The following is a 24,850-nucleotide window of genomic DNA, read 5'->3' on the forward strand; positions in this document are numbered from 1 at the left end:
CACAGATAGATTATTCTCATGGGTGAAAATCCTGGTAGGGCTGTGGAGGTAGATCACTCTTGATCTTATGGCTGAGTCTTCCATCAGTGGAAATTCCCTATGTCTGTAGGGATTTTGCAATAATGTTTGATGACAAAGAGGATGTCCTGTAAGAGTCCCCATGTGGGAAAAAGATTTTGTCCTAAGGGCTGTGAGCTTCCAAGACCTCAGTCTAGACGAGACTGTGATGAGCTAGCCCCTCATTGAGGACTTACTTTCTTAAATGCAGTGGTGTACAGAGCTGGCTGGGGTCGGGGTAGATAGCCCTTCTGCTCAGTCCCTTGGAGTCCTCTTGGGGTTTAACAGAAGGATGGAATGGCTGTTTATAGTGCTGATAAACCCTGGGAATCTGCAGTAAATACATAGCATGACAGATGGTCTATGAACAAACAAACTGTAGACTTACTTTGGATGTGATTATTTCTGGCTAGGGCGGGTGGGGGGCAGTGGCAGAGGAGGGAGTGGTGATCCTGGTATACCCATTATTAAAACATTTTCCAATTTTGTCTGCATCTATTATTGAACACACAGTGAATCAAACAAATATAACAAGTCAGGAGCTTCAATAAAAATTGATGGACCTTTGGAAGGATCTTAAGATGAGCTCATGACCATTACACGATCACAGGTTAGACACTGAATCCACAGTATTTGCTAACAAATAAAATAATAATAATAATAATATATACAAATATTAAAGGATTGTTATCAAAAGAATTTTCTAATAGTAAAAGCAGTATTTGGATACAAATTTAACTCTTTATTATGTAAAATTTTAAACATATGAATGAGTGGAGAGAATAGTATAGCAAACCCACAAGTTCAGTAATTAGCAACTTACGGCCAATGCTGTTTCATCTATAGCCCCACCCACTCTTTCCCAGCCCAGCTTATACCCGCTTCATACCATTTCACTGGAAAATTGTAGTACTGTTTCTTAAGCTGGGGCCCAAAATAAGTCACATGACATGGACTTACCCCAGACCTGTTGCTTAGAGCCAAACCTGAGCTCAGCCAAAATCAACCCAAACAACCCACAGACCCATGAGTGGAAAAATAAATATTTGTTGTTGTAAACCACTGAGCTTTTGAGGTTGTTTTGTTAAGTAGCATTATTTGTCGATAGTTACCTGAAATTTATAACAAAATGTTAACAGTGGACTTCTTTGGATGGAGGGAATATAAGTAGATTTTTCATTTTCCAATCGTACTTTTTGTATTTTCCACATTTTCTACTTTTAGCTTATACTATCTTTTAAATTAGACTTGGAAAAATAATATATTTGAAAAGAAGCATTAGACGGAAAAAAAAAAACAATGAAAATAGTGAAGTTGTTTCTTCTTCCCAATTCTGTACTTAAACTAGAATAAACTTGTTTACTTTCCACAGTACATGCAAGGTACAATCAACTAAGCATTGAAAGTTTCACATTGTAAACGCTGTAAAAAAAAAAAAAATGTGATGTCTTAACAACCAAATCATTATGGGCTTGTCTTGGTGCTCTTCTTCTTGAAGCCGTCCCTAATTAGACAGATGCACTGACCCGTCTTTCCTCCACTGCCTCTAAACCCATAAACCACATATTTCTGCCTTATTCTAACAACATTTTCCATTTGTAAAACAAGGAAAGGAGAAACTGAAGGATCAATATGTTATTCAATTACCAAATAATTAGGGGTAAAGATTTGAAATGTAGCTCTTACAGTATTGAAGAATCCCACCATCTGGCTATTTATAAGCCATGGTAATACTCTGCCCCATTTTCTTACCTCATGTATCAGAGTAAAAAGTTATTTATCAGTATATCCCATGTCTTTTTCCATATTATCCCAGATTATCTTCGATTATTAAAAATTGTGTCATACATATGTTTGCCAGCTGGCTATGTACAGCCATAAAAACATATCCCCTACAAGGACACATTTGAAAAAATTAGTGACAACGTGAATGAGCCTGGAAGACATTACACTAAGTGAAATAAGCCAGACTCAGAAAGACAAATACTGCATGATTCGCCGATATGAGGTACCTAAAGTAGTCAAACTCATAGAAGCAGAGAGTAGAATGGTGGTTGCCTGGGGCTGGGTGGGAGGGGAAAATGGGGAGATATTGGTCAAAGGGCACAAAGTTTCAGTTATGCAAGATGAATAAGTTCTGGATATCTAATGTACTGTGTGGTAACTGTAGTTAACAATACTGTATTATATACTTGATATTTGCTAAAAGAGTAGATCTTAAGTGTTCTTACCACAAAAAAAGCAAGAAAGCAAGAAGAAAGGAAAGAAAGAAGAAAGGAAGGAAGGAAGGAAATGGTAACTATGTGAAGTGATGAATTTGTTAATTAGATTGATTGTGGTGATCATTTCACAATGTATTTAAAACATCAAGTTGCATACCTTAAATATATACAATTCCTATTTGTCAATAATACCTCAGTAAAGCTGGAAAAAAGAAAAGAAAAATATGCACGCATACAACAATGAATTAGGCAAAGATAAGCTCATTGTAGTACAGGTCTCACACATTTCTTAAGTGTTAGAGCCTATTAAGAAATGACAAGAAAGACTCCTGTACAAAAATGACAATGTGATTGTGAATCACAGATAAGATATTCTAAAAGTAATTGTGATATTCAGTTTGGGGATTCATGTGTTTGACTCTAGGAGGGAAGACCAAGAAGAATCTGCATAATTAGTCCATAGTAGTCAACAGTAGTCCAGAAGAAAGAAATTGGAACAGTCACTGAAGTGCCGAAGGAGGCCACTAGATACAGAAAAAAATCACACATCACACCACCAGCACCACCACCATCACCACCATCACCATCACCACCAGCCAGCAGAAACAGGTGCTCCCTTCCCTCCTACAGCCAGGGACACAAAATTAGATACTACTCCTTTGGAGTAACTCTGATTCAACTAGGACAAAATATATTGCAGTTTTATGCAAAAGTGCTCTCTAGTGAAAGAAGTAAATAATGGCAAACGAAATGTACTTTAAATGAGGAATTGCCATACTAGGCTACTTTGCCTGTAGGTATGAAATTGATTTATATTGTTAAAAATCGAAGTCTTAAAGCTTCTCTCTTGACAACTGTGATTACTCTTACAATGGGTAGGGGAATTGCAGAAAGCATTTATCTTGATTCACTTTGCAAAATGGTACAAAGAAGAAAGCTGGAGAGTTATACAGTACACAGGTGAGGAAAATACATGGAAAAGTACCATAATGTAAGCAATCAGTTCACATGACACCACAGGGCTATCTACTAATGAAAATCAGAAACTGCATTGATCTGTGAATCAGTAGTCAGGTTGGAAGGCTGATTCAAAGACATCCAAGATGTGAAACCCTGAGCAGTTTATTTCAATGACATGGATCAACCTCTCTGTGAGGACTAGACGTAATTTTACCTCTATATGTCAGGTATGATTCTTAGCCCCAAAACTCATGACTCCAAGAAATAGAACTGCTTCTGTTTTTTATAAGTCCAACTTAATTTCTAACCCTGACCTTTATCCTTATTTGCTTGATCCTATATAACAGATAAAAATTTACCCTCAATTCTTTCCACAGTTTTCTGTAGGTATGGGAAGGTGGGGTGAGGGAGCATGACTTTTGTCATCTGACCTTAGACATGGCCCTCGCTATGCCCACTGACCTTCCCTCCCTCTCCCCATGGATTCAACATCCCCTTTCTACAGCCTCAAGGCCCAGAAATCTTTACTAGGCTCTTTTTGGACCTGTCTGACCAGATGCCCCCTGCAGCCGTTTCTCCCCAGAGATACTATCAAAGGAAAGTGAAGGTCCCTTCTGCTCTCAGAAGCCAAAGGTTATCTCTCAGCCTCTTCAGATCCATTTCCTCCCAGTCCCTAGAAAATTAAAATACCATTACTCCCTTGAGGATTACTAAATGTAACCTAGGATGTTTTTGAGAAGAATATGTGGTACATGTACAGTATATTACTTAACATCACAGTAGAGCTTTGGGCAGCACTACATAATCAAACACATCCATATTTCTGCAGTAAAATATGTGAATATTCACTCTGTGTGGATGAATAAAAAGATGGTCTCTCATTGCCCAAGTCAGGTTTGGCCACCAAATACATGTGCTGCAAACTTAAAACTTTGGGTTTAATAATCACAGAGAAAGATTGTGGATCTGTAACTGAATTTGAGCAAGTTAGATATGAGTATGATGTAACTCCGCTATAGTGCAATAGAAAGTCAAAAAAGGAAGGTGATGTTAAGGGCTCATAAGGTTTGTAAAGACATCACAGAGGAGAAAGCACTTGAACAAAGGCTGGATAATGTGTGGAATTTGCAAAGATCAGAAAATAAAAAGCATCCCATGTGAGGAATAGAAAGAACTTGATTATACTAAATATCATCTGTCATGAGGAAAGTGCAAACTAAAACAATACTGAGATAACACTATATACCTACTAGAATGTCTAAAATCCAAAAATCTGAAAATATCAAATTCTGATGAGAATATGGAGCAACAGGAACTCTCATTCATTGCTGGTAGGAATGCAAAATGGTACAGCCACTTTGGAAGACATTTTGGCAGTTTTTTTACAAAGCTACACATGGTCTTACCATACAATTGTGCTCCTAGGCATTTATCCATTCGATTTGAAAGCCTATGTCCTCACAAAACCCAGCATGTGAATGTTTATAGCAGCTTTACTCATAATTTTCCCACACTGGAAGCAACCAAGATGTCCTTCAATAGGTGAATGCATAAAGAACTGTGGTACATCCGGACAATGGATTATTACTGAGCAACAGAAAGGAATGAGCTATCAAACTACACAAAGACATGGAGGTATCTTAAATGAATATTTCTAAGTGAAACTATCTAACCCAAAAAGGCTACATACTGCATGATTCCATTCATATGACATTATGGAAAAGGCAAAACTATAGAGATGGTAAATAGATTAGTGGATGTCAGGGATTCAGGGTGGGGAAGGGTTGAACCGGTGAAACACAGAGGATTTTTTAGGACAGTGAAACTATCCTGCGTGATACTGTGATGGTGGATATATGGCACCATGTATTTGTCAAAACTCAAAGAGATTTAAAGCACAAAGGGTCAACCTTAAAGGAGGCAAAAAAAATTTTTTAATTGTTTAGAAGGTGAGAGGTTCCCAGGATAGAAGGTAGAATGTGACAAAATAATCTATTACAAATATATGAAACAACCTCATTGAAGAGGATGAAGGGGAAAGGTGCTGACTTAAGTAATTGTGGAAATGAGTGGAGTCTGTAAATGAAAGGCAAAAGGAACTTTAGTTGATCAAGTGGGGTATGGGTTAACAGTTCTGAAACCACTATCCATGTATACTAGAATTGAACTATTAAGTAAACACATGGCAGATGTTGGGGCAAGGTTTCTCAGAAGCAGTTACAGATAAGCAAGGAGCAAAGGCTAGAGTGACCTATTTAGTAATGGATTAGAATTGAAGATATTAATATGAACTTATGCTTATCTTAATATAGATACAGATGGTTACATATAGAAACATTTATAGATATATGCATATGCACTGGTTAGTATACACACATATACTTCCTTGCTCTGTCAGCTGATAGGGCCTAGAAGCAATGACATCCCAGTAGCAGTGAGCACACCTGGTGCCAGCTCTTGGTTTCTAATACCATTCTCCAGTCAAAGGAACCAGGGCCCCTTGGAGAATTGGCTGATTCCAGGACTGGGGCAGGAAATATGCAAGATAAGTCTGGAGCATCTTGTAGTGCCAGAAAGTAAGGAAGTAGAGATATGTCAAAGTGATACAGGAGCCACCTGGAAGAGCTCCCAGTGGTGAAAGCTGGAAGAATTTGAGCAACAAAATAAATGAGGTAGTATTAGATTATAACCCAGAGTATAAAGTAGATATTCATGAGTCCATACTACTGTAAATAAATGAGAGAATGAATAAGTGGGACAGAATAGGTAACTTACTCAAGCAGAAGAATTCCAAATAATTTATGCAGATACTTTGCCCTCAAGGGGGTATCCTTAAGTATGACTGTACATAGTCACTCCCTTCCAAAGAATAAAGTATAAAAGGAGAAAAAAAAGAGTAACATTACCTCAACCAGGTGATCAGGGTTAATATCAACAGTGAAAAGTCATGGTGATAGTATGTACCATTTATATGATAAAAGAATGATACTTTACCTCTATTGTCTTCCTTCTAAAACCTAACAACACATGTAATCATGAGAAAAACATTAGACAAATTCCAAAAGAGGCACATTCTACAAAATACCTGACCAGTACTCCTCAAAACTGTCAATGTCATCAAAAACAAGGAAAGCCTGAGAAACTATGACAGCTAAGAGGAGCCTAAGGAGACATGACAACTGAATGCAGTGGTATCTTGGATGGGATCCTGGAACAGAAAGGAGCATTAGGTAAAAACTAAAGAAATCTGTCTAAATAAAGTATGGACTTTAGTTAATAGTAATGTATCAATATTGGCTCATTAATTGTAACAAATGTACCGTACTTATATAAGATTTTTTTTTTTTTGATGTGGACCATTTTTAAAGTCTTTATTGAATTTCTTACAATATTGCTTCGTATTATGTTTTGGTTTTTTGGCCACGAGGTATGTGGGATCTTAACTCCCTGACCAGGGATCAAATCCTCACCCCCGCATTGGAAGGCAAAGTCTTAACCACTGGACCGCCAGGGAAGTCCCTGGGAAAACTGGGTAAGCATTTATGGGATTCTCTGTACTAACGTTGTACTTTTCCTGTAAATCTAAAACTATTGTGAAGTTTATTTTAAAAAAGAACCTAATTCCTGCATATCCCAGATTTTGAGGCTTTTATCACTTTGCTTTTCTCATTACTGTCATCTATTGTCTTCTTGGCCATATACCCCTCCCTATTCAGAGCACTTTGTCACCTGGCTAACATTTATTCCAAGATTCTTCATCATCTTTTTTTTTTTTAATTTATTTATTTTTCTTTTATTTTTTTGGCTGCACCAGGTCTTAGTCATGGCACACAGGGTCTTCATTGAGGCGCGCGGGATCTTTCATTGCAGCACGGGCTCTTTGTTGTGGCACGCGGCCTTCTCTCTAGTTGTGGTGTGCGGGGTCTGGAGCGCGTGGGCTCTGTAGTTTGCAGCACTTGGGCTCTCTCGTTGAGGCGCACAAGCTCAGTAGTTGTGGGGCGGGCTTAATTGCCCCATGGCATGTGGGATCTTAGTTCCCTGATGGGGGATCAAACCTGCGTTCCCTGCATTGGAAGGTGGATTCTTTACCACTGGACTACCAGAGAAGTGTCCCAAGATTCTTCATCATCGTGAGGCTCTTCAACATTCACATGGACAACCCATCCAGCCCATGCTTAACACTTCCTCATCTGTTCAATTCCAATAACCAGCATACAGTTTCTATGTCAGTCTCTCACTTCCAGAGCCATCCAGTGCTACCTCCACACTTTGAATTTCTGACCACAGCCTACATCCCTCGCCCATTCACCTTCTTCTTCCATAGTTATAGAATCTCTGGTTTTAGCTTGACGTAGAGTCACCTAAAATAAAAACTACACTTCCCGGATTACTCTCTGCTACTTGTGACCCATATGACTAAATTCTGGACAATGAGTTACCACTTTTGTTATTTGTCCTTAAATGGAGAGATCAAGTTCTTCTCTTATCCTCTTCCTCTTTCATGCTGGCTGAAATGTGTATATAACGGCTGGAGTTCCAACACCCATCTTGGATCATGAGATAACTATGGAGTGGAAGCCACATATAGCAGAGTCACCAGATAGAATGTTCCTGGGTCTTTGATACTATAGTGTAACCAACTCAGCTCTGACTGCACATCTCTGGAACTTTACATGAGAAAGAATTTCTATCTTGTTCAAGTAACTGTTATTTTGGGTTTTCATCATTCCTAGTTGAACTTACAAATCAGTTCACTCCCTTATTCCATCAACCCCTCCTTGCCCTATAGCACAGTGGTTAAGAGTAAGAGCTCTGAAATCAAGCAGATTTGGTTTGATACCAGCCCTACCACTTCATAACTGCATGATCTTGGGCAAGTTACTTAAATGCTACAAGCATCAATTTCCTTATCTGTATCTTCCTTATTGTACCTATCTTATAGGGATATTGTGAGGATTTTACCAGATGAGACACATAAGGAGCTTAGTAAGCACCACTGTCCTTTGAGAATCTTGATTTCAGCTCCCATAATGCATCACTTCATCTGCTCTTACTGGCATTCTCAACATCCTCCCTTCCTTGTCCTGCTGCATCTTTCTTGCAAATCCCCACCTTGGTCTATGTAAGTCTTCTCTGTGCCCACACGATCGTGGGCTAACACAGTTATGCACATTGAGACCACTACAGATGTATGGTCTCCAGACTCAGCAGGGCCCTGCTGGAGGCTGGGAAATATTTGACATCTGTGGCTGTGGTTAGGCACATCCATTCCCCACTGTATTTATGCAACTTTTCACTCTTCTCCTCAAGCCATCCCTAGAGGAAATAAACATGTTTATGCAATCTCCTTCTTTAAAAAAAATTTCCCTCAATCCCTCATTTCTTTGCCTACCATCCTTTATCCTCTCCTCATCCTAGCTCCTTGAAAGAACAGTCATCACACTACTTCCTGAGGAAAAGGAGAAGATTTGATGGAGGGATATCCCTCAAACTCAACATGGCCAAAAACAACTCACCATGTGTTCCTTCTTCCTGAATCCCAGTCAGTCCTGGCCCTGGGCCTGCACTCTTGAAGCTGAAACACTGGGTTCACCTTACACATTTCCTTCAAGTTCATGCAGGCCATTTCTTTCCCTTTCTTGACTGGAATTATCTTTTGGGCACACTCTTGTCTTCATTTTCTGTCTAACAAACAGGCCCTCATCTTTCATGAGTCATATGATATTACCACTTCTTTCAAGCCTTTTCTGAGTCCTGCCATCAGCCAGGGAGAACTATCTCTCCTTTGTGTCCCTACATTATGCAGATTAAAAACCACCACTTTTGCAGCTGGAACACTTGACTTGTTTACATGTTTGTCTCCCTCTATCCAAGTGTAAATCTCTGTGGGGATTGCTATTATTTGACTTGTTTTTTATGCTCAGTGTCCAGCACAAAACCTGGTACATACTAGCTATTTAACAAACTGTTGGGACTTCCCTGGTGGCGCAGTGGTTAAGAATCTGCCTGCCAATGCAGAGGACACAGGTTTAAGCCCTGGTCCGGGAAGATTCCACATGCCACGGAGCAACCAAGCCCGTGCGCCACAACTACTGAGCCCACATGCCACAACTACTGAAGCCCTCACGCCTAGAGCCCATGCTCCACAACAAGAGAAACCACCGCAATGAGAAGCCCGCACACCACAACGAAGAGTAGCCCCCGCTCGCCACAACTAGAGAAAGCCCGCACGCAGCAACAAAGACCAAACACAGCCAAAATTAAATAAATAAATTTATTAAAAAAAAAACAAAACTGTTGTTGAATGAATGAATAAGTCAGTAAAAAGTGAGCAGAGGAAGAGAACCTGTAACAATAGCAAACACCTATTTGGTGCTTCATGCATTCATTCAATACAAATTTTTTGAGTTCCTGTAATACGCCAGCCGTTGTTTTAGGCACTTGCAGTGAATAAAACGGACAAAAATGTCTACCCGCAAGGAGGTTATTTTCTAATGAGAAAGACAGTCAATAAACAATATAAATAATAACTAAGCACACTGTATAGCATGTTAGAAGGTAATAAGAGCTGTATGGAAAAAAAGAGAGAGCAAGGCAAAGTGAGGTGCCAGTTGCAATAGTAAACAGGGCAGGCAGGGCCTGCCTCATTGAGAAAGTGAGATCTGAGCAAAGATTGGAGGGAAATGAGGGGTTTAGTCAAGGGCAAGAGCCCCCGAGGCAGAGGCAAAAGCTAAACCTTGAGGCCTAAGATTTCGGGAATGTGCCTCGTACAGTCCAGTGAACACAAGGAGGCCGGTGTGGCTGGGCCAGAGGGAGCCAAGTGGGAGATGAGGACTGAGGGGCAATGGCAGGGGAGACAGACCATGGAAGGCCTTGTAGACCATTGTAGAGACTTCGGCTTTTTCTCTGGGTGAAATCACATGCCATTGGCGGGTTTTGAGTATAAGTGTGACAGGATCAATTTATGTTAAGAGATGACTTTGGGTGCTATGTAGACAATGCATTGTAGAGAGGCAAGGGCAGAAGCAGTGAGTCAGAGAAGAAGCTATTTCAGAAATCCAGGCCGACATGATGAGGGCCCAGAAGTGGTCAAATTCTGGTGATACTTTAAGAGGAAGCCTTTGATGCTGAGTGAGAAGGAGTTGAGGATGACTCAGGTTTTTGGTCTGAACCAGAAGGAAGGCGCTGCCCTAAAAGTTTTCCCTGTATTAACTCATCTAATCTCCAGAATGAACTGATGAGGGAAGTAGTGCCAGGGTTCTGACTTTCAGTGGGGACACTAAGACAGAGAGGTCGTCCGGGTCACACAGTTCATAAGTGACAGAGCCAGGATCTGACCAGGTGGCTGGTTCCAGAGTCAGTGCTCTCAGCCACTGCACCAAGCTCCCCTCCATGAAAGCAGCCTAGTTGGATAAAAGGTTCTTATAGTCGGTCAAAATGCAAAAAGACCAAGGGTAATTCTCTCATCTGGGCAAAACTATTTGGGCCTGAAGTAGGATATTTGGCACGATAAAAAGAAAGAAAGGAAAAGATTCATGGGCACAATAACACAAAGCAAGCAGAAGACACGCTGACCAAGATTCGTGCAGCTTTTAAGATAGAAGGCAGCAGGTCTGCACTCACGGCCTTCACGTTCAGGTAGTCAGATGCTTACATCATGCCTACTGAAGTTGTAAGTACTAAGCACAGAATGTCCCCTTGGGCAGCCTGGGCACTTGAAGCCAATACTACCTTGTACCAAGCCTTCTCTCTTAGTAACCAGACTGTCCCCTAAATTAACTGAATCCTGTCGGCTTTAGAATATACACAAGGTACAGCAATATTTTCAAAATGCTGCAGCTTAACTATAGGCACAAATGCTCTTTTAGATGATAAGGGTGTTGCAGTTTGTAAAGATTGTTGGGCCATATGTGCAAGTACAGGCTGACCTGATACCAGCTGTCAGTGAAAGCCGTGACCACACCCAGCTAGCCACATAAAAGTAAGAGCCCTCTGGTCTTCTCTCTGGGGCAGGCTGGTGTAACAGGACATGTTGTGAGCCTGCTGCATTGTGATTGCATCTGCTGGAAACGTCTAGAAAAACTTTTGTCCCCACCTCCTCCCCAGTCAACACATACTTACGTCCTGAAGTGGAGGTACCAAAACCCTTGGTCTCTCTTGGGTAAGGATCCACCTTCTTTTCCTCCCCACTCAAATCTGGTAAATCTGTATTCTTTGTGCTTATGTTACTTCATATTTTCACCAGTTACTACAGAAGGCTTTTAAATACATTATCTCATTTAAGCCATACAACAATCCAGCAAGGAGAACTTGTACTATTATTCTCATTTTACAGATGAAGAAACAAGCTGAGAGAGATTAACTGGCTTGTTCAAGGTCACTTGGCATCTAATATCCATGCCTCACAGCTTCAGATTCAGCCTCCTTTCCACACTCCCACACTGCTTCTCTGAACCGTGCAGCACATCTCATCCTTGGTCCATCAGTCGTCAGATTCAACTCTCCCATCAGAAGCTCTCTCACATCAGCCTCTTTCTTTCCAGTCACACATTCTAGCTCTCTTTCCCTCACCCTAATCAACTAATTTATCTCTGTCTTTAGTGTCTCATGCCTCCACCCCACCCTACCAGGTGACTCTTCTTAAGGTACCACTTTGGTCATACCTCTCCTCTCCCCCAAATCTTTGAATGCTCTTATTTGCCTGGGGCATCAAGGGCAGATGCTGCAGCAGCACATCTCCAGTGTCAGAGCCCTCCTCCCTACTGGCCTCATCTCTCTGTGACACCTACAGGATGCCTCACTCAATTTGGTCTGTTGGCCATTCCCTTCACTTTCCTAATGCTTTCCTTCCCCTGGGCCTTGAGTTGTTATTTCTTTTCACTTAGAACACTTTGCCCACTAACCCACTCCCCATTTTGACAACGTGCACATCTTAAATACATGACCCAAATTTAAATACCTTCATGGAGCCTACCTGCTTGCTAAGTGCCACGACTTTCAATCGTATGGCACCAATCATATACTTCTCTGTAACATAATCTCCTCTGCCAGCCTGCAAGCTCCAGGAGGTCCCAACTATGCAGCAGGCAACTTTGTATTTTGTATCACTCTAATGTCTAGCACAGGGCTCTGAACATAACAAGTGTACAACAAATGTGTAAAATGATTTGGTTAAATGAATATTCATATTAAAAACCATCTATCCATGCAAACATATGCAGTTAGATTCCAAAATGAAAGACACACACATGTACATGTGATACCACAAATTTATTATAATACACACACCAAAAACCAAACCCAAACTTTGACAGTATCCACAGAGTTTTCCATAGTCGTTAAAAGTAGTTAACAGAGATAAGGGATAATTGAAGAAATGTAACATCATAATCTTATAATTTATGTAACAATGTAGTCTGCTCAATTAAGAATTCTACTCAAGACTTTAAAATGGCAATGTCCCACAGATAATTAAAATTTTACATTTGCATTTATTTGTAATATAGATATAGGTTCTAAAGGATTCATAGAGCTTTATGTCATAAGCCAGATTTTGCAGCTGGCCTTTTTATTTGTTAGGTAAGCAAACCCAAAGGCAAGGAAGTCCTGAAAAGTGGGATGAAACTCCAACAGAAACTCTATGTGACCCACAGAGCTGTTTAATAAAACATTGCCCATCCAATCCTACATCCAGTGATACCCATTCTACTCTGCTGATGTTCATACGGAGGTTACCTCTGCCAGCTGTGATTTCTCTTCATGTAACATTCTAGCTCTCCATTCCTATTCATATAATGTAGAATGTGATTCTGTCACACGTTGCTGTTAGTTTACAGGCACAGCAAACATTTTAAAGACTTTTTAAAGGGAGACAAGGAGGGGTTGTACAGTGCAGGGCAGAAAGTATGCAAGAGAAGAAACAAACTCTCCTGTTTTCTCTTCTTTTAGTTTTGCTTCCTTTTGGTCTTTACCCTACTGGGGTCTTTGGGAATTGTGCGTATGTGTAACAGCATCTACCATACCTCCTCATTTTAGCACAGGCTGGATTTGAAGAGAAAAATAGGAAAACACTTAAGGAACCCTGAGACTCTCACAGAGAAATAAATTAGGGCTGCTGTTTCTTTTAGCTTTGCTCTCCTGTTCTTTACTATTTATTAAAGAAAAATGAAATCTCCCCTTTTATCAACCCTCAAATTCTCATATTGTAAGCAAGTGAAATCACTAAAGGCAAATAACCTTACTAATCTGCTGAGTGTGAAGAGAAAAGGCCATGGTACAGATTAATGGATTAGGAGGGAGACACCTAACTCTAGGAGTTTACAGTTGGTAAAAATTCAGGCTTTGTTGTACAATAAGTATCACTGTGTGTTACACAATTACTGGGGTACTAATTGCTTATAGTCATACAAGCATAAGCAATCCTTCAAAATCAAGTAAAATAGAACAAGAAAAAAAACACTGTGGAAAAATTCAGAAATGTCCAAATACTGCTGTTTCTTGGGCAAAACTCTACTGATCAGTAGTTGGGTTCTCCAACAAGAAAATATGACTTTTAGAAAGTAGCAATTTTAAAGAAACGAGAGCTATGCAAAATGAATTTCAGTCCCTCATTATATAGTTTATAAGTTTGAAAAAAAGAATTCCAGGCTGTTAATTAATTCATAATTCTGGAAAATGCTTTTCCATGCAGTGAATCTATAACAATAACTATTATACAGTCTCTCTCTTGCTTGTTCTCGTTATAAGAGAGACCCTTATCACCAAATCTTCCCTGGATAATCTCTGTGCCACCATTTGCTTCCAGTTGCTTCACAAGCCACTCTTAACCCATCCCTGGGTGGTCTAAAATCATTTCATGTGTGCCAATGATATGAACATTTACACATCTAACCAATATATATTTAACCAAGATAATCCTTTAAACCATGATATGAGAAAGTGACATTACAATACTACAGATGACTATTTTTTCCATTGACAAATTCACCTCTTTCCCGAAATATACAAAGTTCATTGCAAAACAGTAATAGCAAAGTGTTCATTAAGCCATCAGAACAAATCATCTTGTTTTCAAAATAATAACTTAACCTTAGTTTCAAGTGCATCAATGTACTACCCTAAAGGATTGTCACTTTTAAACAGTTTACACAACAAAAGCGTTGTGAGGAAGTCTTACAAGCAAAACTGGTGCCAGCTACTCAAGAGATCCATTAAAAATTACCATTAGTGATTTTAAATGATAACTGATCAAAAATACACTTAACGTTCACCCTATTAGCTCTTTAGAATGGGAATTTAAGTTTAGAGTAAATACAGTGTCTTCTGAATATAGTCAACAAGCAACAAAGCCAGAGCCCACAGTTAAAGGTTTCCAGACCCGACAGAAGGAATCTACTGTACGGCATGAATCTCTGTCCGTGCTCAAAATATCTAACGATATTTTTCATCTATACTGGACTTCTTTGAAGAGTACTATACTGTTTCACATCCTTCTTTCAATCTAACAAAATGTGTTAAATAAAACCTTTAGATTAGGTTTAAAAGCAGCTGAAAAACTGGCTGCTTTAGGCTCTAATTATCAGAAGACTGTTATCTGGGAGCTTTGGGCTCTCAAATATCAGAAACCCCAATAACTTATCATAAAAATACAAGCTCTTGGTTTTGAAAAATATACAAAATGCACTGCACATGGAAATATCTCTTGATTGTCAAGGAAGACAAGATATCAGTCTTATTCATAGATTTATGCTGTGCTGGAATTTCAGTGATCTTTGTTTTTGCAGACTCCATTTTTCACTGTTTTGGGTAGCCTCTGACCTTTGGTGTAAGCACGGTACCAAAAATGGAGAAAGAGCAGCAGAAAGATGCACCCGTAACTCATAATGATGTACAGAAAGACTGGAAACTGGTACTTGCAATCCTCCATGAAAAAGAACTGGCCTATGTGTATCGTGACAATAACGAACTGGACCTAACGGACGGAAGAATGAAAAGTACTGTTTAGCTACGAAGAGTCACAATGGAGCAATTATTTAATGCATTCTTTGTCTGCTTATGTTTAAACACTCTCCAACCACATCTAGGCTACTGTTGGACAGGGAATTTTATCTTTCAATCTAGCCTCTATGGGAGTGACAGTGGGTGGAACAATGTCAAAATGCAGATGGGAATTTGGAACCACTATTCAGTCCTGCCAAAGGGCACCGCTCCAGGGGGAGCTACGTAAATGTCCCTGGAGCAGGGCAGTGCAGCAGCCCTTTCACACTCAGAGAACCATCAGTCTCTGACTTGAGTCCTTGACTGATGAAATGCATACAGGACCACTACCTTATGGCCTAATTTTCTAGGGCAGTTTGATTTCAAACATTCTGTCCTGTTGTTAGACTGGATATTTCCGTTGGTGGGGAGGGGAATAAAAACATTCCAATTAGAGCCCGGCTTATTCTGTAGGAGCCAAAGCATCGCTAAGTCCTCATATCTGCCACCGGTCCTCCACCGTCATAGATAAAAAATACATCCTATCTGCCAACTGCAGCAGAGAATCTGCAAGGGGTGAGAGAGCATTGGTGACCCTCCTAGTGACGCCCAAAGGCTCTGTGTTCTAGAACATTCTACACAGTCTTAAAAGGGACATGTTTTGGGCTAACATCCAGATTTTTTGGATATATTTTTTCTCATGATTAAAAGGCAACATGCGTTCTGTGGAAATTTGGGAAAATAAAAATCTATACATAAAAAAAAATAATGATTACCCACAATCTATCCTGTTATAACCATAGTTAAGATTTTCACATTGTTCCTGTTGTAATCATCAGCTTTCCTTGCATTATCTTAAGGAACTTTTAGAACATTCCTGTGCAGTCGATACAATTATTCCTCTCATTTTGCAGACGAGAAAATGAAACCTTAGAAAGCGTAAGCAGCATCCTCAACATTCTATGCAGGTGTGTTTGTGTAAATATTATCAACATATTTGAAAAAATAATGAACAACATGTATTCTTTTGCTATATAAGTATTTTTCCACATTATTAAAAAGTTTCTACAACATTTAAGAGTATGTTAAGTGAAAAAAAAGCCTGATACAAAATTCTACATGCAGTATAGATGTTCTAATTTCTCTGCAATGAGGATATATTACTTTACAATCATAAAAAATGCTTAAAAGGAAAGGACTTGTGAATAATTTTCATGACTTTGTAATATTCCTAAGCAGGAATTAAAATAATTTACTTCTTCATTTCCTTACGGTTGGTTATTTAGGGTGTTGTCACTTTTGTCAATATGTATATTACACCACCATTCGACACCTTTAATTCCCACAGTACTTATACTAGTTGGAGGAAAAATAGACTTATAAATGTTAGGACTAGATAGGCAGGCACACAGAAAGGCTCATAATCCTCTCAAACTTCAATTCCCTCAAGGTCATTTAGATCTAGAATATGGAATGTCTAACTTCTAATTTAATATTATGTATAATGAGGTTCACATAATTTTGAACATAAATATTTTTATTTTATATAAATGCATAAAATAGTATAAAGATGGTATAAAGATACACACGCTAGTTTAATTGTCTGAGCCTCTTGGCTACCGAATATGCTTTGCTTTCAATAAAGTTCCTGACAAAAGTTCACATAACAAAGAAAGGACAATGATGGGATGCCATAAGAGGCCAGAGACAATTTATATCCCTGTGCTTTGTAAACTTTGCTCTTTAGTTAGTATCCTCATTCGTAAGGAAGACAAGGGACTCCAGTTTAGTTTCGTATCTGGTTTTAAAGAAAATTAATTACTCACAAGCTGTAATGATGTCAAATACTTTTTCCACCACAAATACTTCTGGTAGGCTGGCCCCAATGCACACAGTCCGTAGTAGGAATACATGACCACATGTACAGCTGTATTTAGAAAGGCATGGAATGTTCCCAAACCACCTGGAAAAAAATATTGTAAAATAGGGGCACCGTTCCTTAAAATGAGACATATTTTTGTCTGAACTGAAATTTTAGTAAAATTATTTCTTTAATTTTAGTAGGAAGAAAAATATATACGAAATATCACTCTTGTTAAATAGCTATAAAATGAGAGGGAGCTGGATAATACATCCAGTTAGTAAAACTAAAATACAAATCTTGTAAAATAAATTAGCATGACTTTATTCTGTGATATCTTAACCTTAAAATAGTCTTCTGATTTGGGTTTACTTTAACAAACCAAGTTGACTTCCTTTTAAATATAACATATTGCTAAGTAATAGTAATCAAATTCATATTTAGTGAGAATTAACATATATAAAGCACACAAAGTACACCAATCTTAAGTGTACAACTTGATGATTTTTTACATATGTACACACCTATGTCACCACCGCCAAATTCAAGACATAGAACATTGCTGATGCCACATGAAGTTCCCGTGTGCCCCTTCCAAGAATGTACACCTCCCAATGTAACTTTTATTCTGCCTTCCAGCATCAACTATTAGTTTTGCCTGTTACAAAACTTCATATAAACAGAATTACACAGGATGTATTCTTTGTGGCCACATTCTTTCAGTCAACACACTGTTTTTAAGATTCAACCATGTGATTGCCTTTTTATTGCTGTGTAGTATTACGTGATATGAATGCATCACAATGTATCCATCCTCCCATTAAAAGACATTTGTGTTGTCTTCAATTTGGGTTATTATGAATAAAGCCTCTAAGAATATTATTTTACATAACATTGTGTGGAATCAAATTAACTTTTTCCATTCTCAATAGTTTTCCATAAATACTTTTAGTGCCACCATTTTTTTTTTTTTTTTTTTTTTTTTTTGCCGCACTGCGTGTGGCATGCGGGACTTCCCTGACCAAGGATCCAACCTGTTCCCCTGCAGCACGCAGTGGAAGCGTGGAGTCTTAGCCACTGAACCACCAGGGAAGTCCAAGTGCCACAAAATGTTGGCAGTAAAACCACTGGCTTTCATTACCAAGCCGTGCGAAGTTTGCTCTAATCAATCATTGTTTTTCCAAAATAAACACTAATTGTTAAGTCATCTTTCCTTACTGCTTCTATTTGACTGTTATCAATTGTGCCTTCCTATCCTGGTTTTCCTCTTCTAATCTCACCACATCTCCCACTGATCACTTTCAATTTAGAACAGAAGAAAAGGACCCTGGGGGGAATACAGGCAAAGATTGTTACAATTGTCTTTAGCTGGATCAGTAGTACAGTGGAAGGGGTAACAGAGTGTTCAGTTGATCGTAGGGAAAAAAACCAAAACTCTTCCCTAGTGTCTCTTTCCTAAGATGCACAATCTTGAAGAATCTTCATTCTCTATGCACAGCCTGATTCAGCTTAGTAATGCTGACCTAGAATTTAAATATTTCTCCAAAATATGCTATTTTATTTATTCTAATATTCTTTAATTTCAGAAATTAAGCAAAACCTCACAGATTTGCCTAACTATGTTAGAGGAAGGACTGAATTCATGAACACTATGAGTTATAGAAAGTTTAAAGCAAAATACAAATTTATTACTTCAACCACAATCTTCTAAGGAGAAATGTCATAAAAACTGTTTCATGGAAGAAATAATTATTTTTTTAAAAAAAATCATTCATAATTGCAGCAAGGCTAGATTCTTCTAAATACTACCACTGCCAAAGTACACCCTTAAAATAACCTGTTTTAAATAATTACTTTTAAGTAGTTTAAATATTCCCCTAAAGTCTCTTTTATGCTATACTGTGCTTCATAAACTTTCCTCTCCTAAATAAGTAAATCAAATTTCAGCTAATCCTGTAATTATCACAAATTTCAAGTCAGAAGAAACTGAATTAATGAAGCTTATTAACAACCTCCCAGCTTTTATTATTTACATTTGGATTAGTCTTATTTCCCAAAAGAAACTTGAATAAATAAATTAGTATGGTATGAAAACACCTTTTCTAGGATGATTTAAAAATAGAATAGATTAGGAGTCAAGCTGCTTAACATGGGGACAAGCCAAATACCTCTCAAGTCCATTTGTCTCACAATTACATATACACAGGAAATCTATTTCACGCTTGATAATGGACTACATTAGACTGAGCCTTTCTCACTAAGACACCTCTCCCATTTTTTGGTAGAAGAGTTCTATTTTCCATTCAGAAACTTTCACCATTTAAATGTCCTAAAATGAGGCTCCTACGGACAGGAATTTAACAAAGCACTAGTGTAGCTAAGAGTGTTTAGTAAGGGTTACTGATCAAAATAAGCTATCAAATCAAATTAACTTGCTTATTTTCTCTGGTAATGATTATTTTCTGATGTTATTTCAATGTTTGTTCACAGAACAATCACATTTTAAGTAGTAATGCTTTTCATATCTTCTTTGGAAGGCTTTTCTAATCAAGTATTTTCTAAGCTTGTTTTCTTCTTTATAATAGTTCTGAAAAGCAAACATCTCAGGATGAATTATAATTAGTACCATCACATTTTACTCCTTTGGTTTGGAAAAAAATAAAGGAACCACCTGGGTAATTATCACAACTCTCCATATCTCTGGGAGGGAGTATATAAATAATTAATATAAAAACCTGCCTCAGAAATATTTCCATCACGTTCAAAAGAAAAGCTGGATTGCTATTATCCCAGGGAGGAGTACAATAGGCAAACAGGAAATTAAATACTAGATAGAGATCAGCTGTGCTCAAGTTTTTGAAAGGACAGTTTAAACTGGACAGTTTTATTCTAGGAATGAAAGCCAATGCCACACCATGCTTCTGGGAATACCTCAGCTCTTGTTGTGCTTGTCACTGAATAGATATCAGGTGTGCTGTACAAGTGTTTACTAGGTTCCACACATGAGACTGAGCAGAAGTGCCAACTCATGGAACATGTGAGAGAGAAGAAAACATTATTTTCTACCACTTACATTTTGTAAAGCAGAAGGGGAATTGAGGTGTGGACAATGAATCCACTACAAAGTGCTTAATGTACATGGTAACATTGAAAAATTGGGAATATTATATGTTTAAATGTTCATTATTGAAAGCACTGCTTGTTTTTTAAATGGAAACCAGACTATCAATGGACTCAAAGAGAGAAATTAGAAAAATGCTCAACTCTATTCTACAAATAAAATTTTTTTTTCCCATTATAGAACCAACAGATATTCAAACTAGAAAAATTAGAAAATGCAGAGATGGATAAAGAAGGAGAGGGAGACCACTTTTGTGTCGATTTCTCTAAATCACTGTTTTGGGGGTATTGTCTTCCTATATATTTTTAATCTATATTTATTTTTCAGTGTTGTAATAGAATAATCTTGTCTCAGGGAAGAAACCTGAATAAATAAGTTCTAAGGGTGTGAAAACACCTTGTCTAGCATACTTTAAAAACAGAATAGTAAGAATAGTCATCTATTTCTGATAATTTAGGAGCCAAGCTGCTTAACAAAAGTTTGAGCTAAATGTCTTTCAATATCATTGCATTTCACAGTTATAAACACAAGACATCATAACCATTCTATTACTGGTTGTTTAGGTATTTTTTAATTTTCACCAAAAAAAATAGTGTTAAGAAATAGCACTGTAGAAAGAACTGAGAGGCACAATATACATGTGAGAGAAAATAAAAACATAGAAAGCAAAGAAAAATAATGGAGATTAAATAATATAACTACCTTCAATTTGTGAAATGGACACAGATGAGACTATCTTGTTATAATGTGAGTTAAATTTTTAAATTAACACATATACATTATAAGAAAAACAACTACATTTCCTTTAAAAAAAAATCCTCAACAGATAAATGCCAATTTTGGGCAAGGAGCTACTTTACATGCTGGAAAATCTGATGCCCTTAGGCCAAGGTAGGGACAGCCCTTCCAGCTCCCCTAGGTTCTGCCATCTTCTTCTAGCCACTGGCTTATCCATGTCCCCTCATGCTCTGAGACATGCAGAATTTTTCCCCATGCCTAGAGAGTCTAAAACTCAAACAAGAGTTCCTCAGTTGTGGTTTCTCTTTCCTTTTAGTCTTACCAAGTCAGAATGCCCAATAGAGTTGAGCTCTTCACAGAAACGTTAAAGCTTTGTCTAGTATGGGCTGCAGGCCTATATGAAGACTTCTTAAATTGAAGAAACTAGCATACATAAATCCGCCAAACAACTTTTGCTAGTAAGACTATATCCTTCAGGGTATCACTTATTTAAAAATTTAGGATAGGTAAAATTACTTACCTCTCTGTTTTCTCATATTCTAGATGTTCAGAAGCATAAAATCAAAACCAACAAAAGAACCTGTTTGCCAAGCTTTTGAGTTAAACTATTTTTGACCTAAAAAACAATATCAAAACATCCTTTACTATGGTAGGATGTTTAGGGAAGGTGGGACAACTGCAATTTGACACATCTTTACAGAGTTGTTAGGGGCTGGGACGTGTATCAGTTTTTGAAAATTTGAAAGCAAAGAAGACATGGAACTTGAGATAAACATTCTAACTTCCTGGAAACACACAAGGAATAAGTTATCTAACTATATTCCTATAAAACCAAGGATTTTGCCATTTTATTTGTTTGTTAATTATTTATTTAACAATAGTTACCGAACTATATAGGAAAAGAATAAAATCCAAACAAAACAACTAAAGGATATGTGTAGAAGACTATATACCCAAAGGTCTTACATATTAAAGAGTATTGGGGGGTGGAGGGGAGATCTAGTTAGGAGTCCTATGTTTATGTTTCAGATAATTAATGAAAGTCAGAAGTTTGATCAAAGTGATTCTTCGATGTTTTGAGATTCTTTTAAATCACATTTAAGGACAGAATTTATGCTTATAGCATACAGAAACGTAATCAATTATAACACATGATCCCAACTCTCCCTTGGCTACCTGCAGCAAATTTGACTCCAAACCACCAGGTCCATGGCATGATGGTATGATGGAAGACATGCAGGAAAGTCACTTGACTACTTTTCTTACGCAGAACAAAAAAGATCTGAAATAATTTAAAGAAAATCAAGTTCATATAAAATCATGCAATAATTTATCTAGTGTTACAAAACTATTGGCAAAGTGCAAACTATTCCACGTCATAATGTGCTTTGAAAGAGTTGCCTTACAGAATGCCTATAGAAGCAGCTGATTCTCCAAGAGGCAGCTCAAAAGCTAATACGTATGAGAGAACTTAGGTACGATGCCTAGTCATGCAAGAATCAATAAAAAGGTGAAAAGATATTGAATGAAGATTTAAAAATCAAAGATATAAAGTGAAGAATATGACCAAAAATTATTGAAAAAATGTTATTGGTTTAAAAAAAAAAAACCCACGTGGATTTTGAAATATATGGGGAAGCAGAGACTTTTAAGTCCTAGGGCTGAATTTCTACACTGCTCCCTAACACATCCTACCAATTTAGATAATGGCTTAAGCAAACTAAAAGAGGACTTGTAGCAAATCAGAAGTTAGCAAATTATTATTAAAGAAAGAGGAAGAGGGAAATACTTGAAGAGTTAATTGGGGAAGTAGGGTGGAAAAGAAAGCAAAGCAGCTTAGGAAAAATGAGAAGGGCAACAAAGGCACCATCCAGATTGAATGTATCCAGTGGTTTACAGAAGCGACAAACAAAGAGGTAGAATAGGAAGGCTTTGTGGAGGGGGGAGGGTTCAAAAAAATATTCAAAAGCAGAATTAAATGTTCAAAAATATTCAAAATGCAGAAGACCAGTGATGAGTTAGACTTCTAAGTATAAGACTAAACACAGTAGCAGAAACAAAAACATTCCTAAGAGTAGTTGAGAAATGTGGTTCAGGGAAGAACACAGAGCAGTAAGTTTCCTTATGGAAGCTGAAACTGAGAACATGCAAAGCAGGAACAATGAAGTCAAAATGCATTAGCTTATGCACGTGGAGGAAGGCAACACGGTGCAACAGAAAAAGCCATAAACCAGCAATCTGGGGTCCTAGTCCTAGTCAGTAGCGGCATTCCTCTGGACGAGTCTTGTAACTTTCTGGCTTCCATTTCTCTTCAGATTTAGTGCTCCAGGCTAGGTCAGTGGTTCTCAACCCTGTCTGCATATTACAATGACCAAGAAGGTCTGTTTTTTGTTTTTAAATAACCATGCCTGGTCTCTAACTCCAGACCATCTGACACCAAATCTCTGGGGGTGAGGCCCAGGTTTTTGTTTTCTAACGCAGTTAGGTCCCCAGCACCACAGCGGTTGAGAACCACTGGACTACGGCAGGGGTTCTTGAAGTGTGGACCCTGGACCAACAGCAATAACAGCACTTGAGAACTTGATAGAAATGGAAGTTCTTGAGCCCCATCTAACACCTACTGAATCAGAAAGTCTGAGGGTGGGGTCCAAGCACACGTGTTTATAATGAGTCCTCCAGGTGATTCTAATGCATGCTAAAGTTTGAGAACCACTGGATTCTACACTCACTAAATTCTCCTTTCTAATTCTAACATTATGTGTAGCCAGCTGAGAAGGTAAAGCATGTTGAAATTTGCTACCAGAAATGTAGTGGTATATATTCTAAAGAGAGAAAACACGTGTCAGTCTTAGGCCCCGCACTGATTCCAGATAAATAAGATCCACATGCCACAAAAATAAAATAAATAGCCAGCTTTCCTTTGTTTCTGGAAATAGAGGTGCATGGCTTTCTCCTCTCATCATGGATCCTAATCCATGGCACTTGCTTTTCCCAGGCCTAGTCACTCAAAGTCAGAGTTGATACTCAGGAAGGGAGAAGACCAGTAAACATGGACTTCAGAAAGGCAGATGGAAATAGTTTTGATGTTACCAAAATTACTGATATTCCAGGGATAAGCTAACATTCTAGTGTAAGTTTATGAATTTTGAAGCATTTATCCTCTTAAAGGAGTATGGATGACACAGTGCTTTGTTATAAAGAACCAAAGGCAACATATTCTCTGCTCTTTCCTTCTTGAACTTGCTTCACAAAACAACTGTCATCCAGCTATATAGAGACATAGCTTTGTAGTGTATGTGTTAGTTACATTCTTATCTTAACTAGGTGGTAGATATAAAAGAAAACATTTTGGCATTTGCAAAAGACTGAAAAATAAGTTTATCCTATTCTCTAAAATAACTGATAATAAAAAGTAAAAGATAATATGAGGTCTGCCTGAGGAAGAGAGATAACCAAAGTTATAAGGCAACTGAACACTCACAGTTTATTGCTTTCATTGAAACATCAAACATTTACCAAATGTGGTGATTACATACTCACAGTATCTAAGAGCTCAATAAATTTGGAGAAGTAATAAAGCCAGCAGGTGCGTGCCATCTGCAGAAACACACATAGATATGAATTTATTTATTTTTACATGGAAGAAAATTTTATTTTTTCTAATTTTGGCAAAATTCACATTACATAAAATTTACGATCTTAACCATTTTAGAGTGTACAGTTTGGTAGCATTAAGTACATTCACATTCTTGTGCAACCATCACCACCATCTATCCACAGAACTCTTTTCCTCTTATAGGACTGAGACTCTGTACCCATTAAACAGTAAGTCCCCATTGGTGAATCCAGCCCCTGACAACTACCATTTTACTTCCTATTTCTGAATCTGATTACTCTACGTACCTCGTATAACAG

General features: G+C 38.0%; 1 protein-coding gene across 3 annotated transcripts in view; it reads right to left on the bottom strand.

The window, feature by feature from the left end:
• Positions 1 to 12,490: 12,490 nt before the first annotated feature.
• The window catches only part of ELOVL7 (ELOVL fatty acid elongase 7), a 69,945-nt gene continuing 57,585 nt past the window's right edge, over positions 12,491 to 24,850 (bottom strand). For all 3 annotated transcript variants that reach the window (XM_082382468.1, XM_082382467.1, XM_082382469.1), the window contains 4 exons: positions 24,476 to 24,532; positions 22,112 to 22,217; positions 17,042 to 17,178; positions 12,491 to 15,210 (listed from right to left, as the gene is read on the bottom strand). In XM_082382468.1, coding sequence (XP_082238594.1) covers positions 15,001 to 15,210; positions 17,042 to 17,178; positions 22,112 to 22,217; positions 24,476 to 24,532 — 510 coding nt within the window. In that variant the 3' untranslated portion in view covers positions 12,491 to 15,000. The remainder of the gene's footprint in view (positions 15,211 to 17,041; positions 17,179 to 22,111; positions 22,218 to 24,475; positions 24,533 to 24,850) is intronic.

The sequence above is a fragment of the Balaenoptera borealis genome, assembly GCF_965194805.1.
Source record: "Balaenoptera borealis genome assembly, chromosome: 2".
NCBI classification, from domain to species: Eukaryota; Metazoa; Chordata; class Mammalia; order Artiodactyla; family Balaenopteridae; genus Balaenoptera; species Balaenoptera borealis.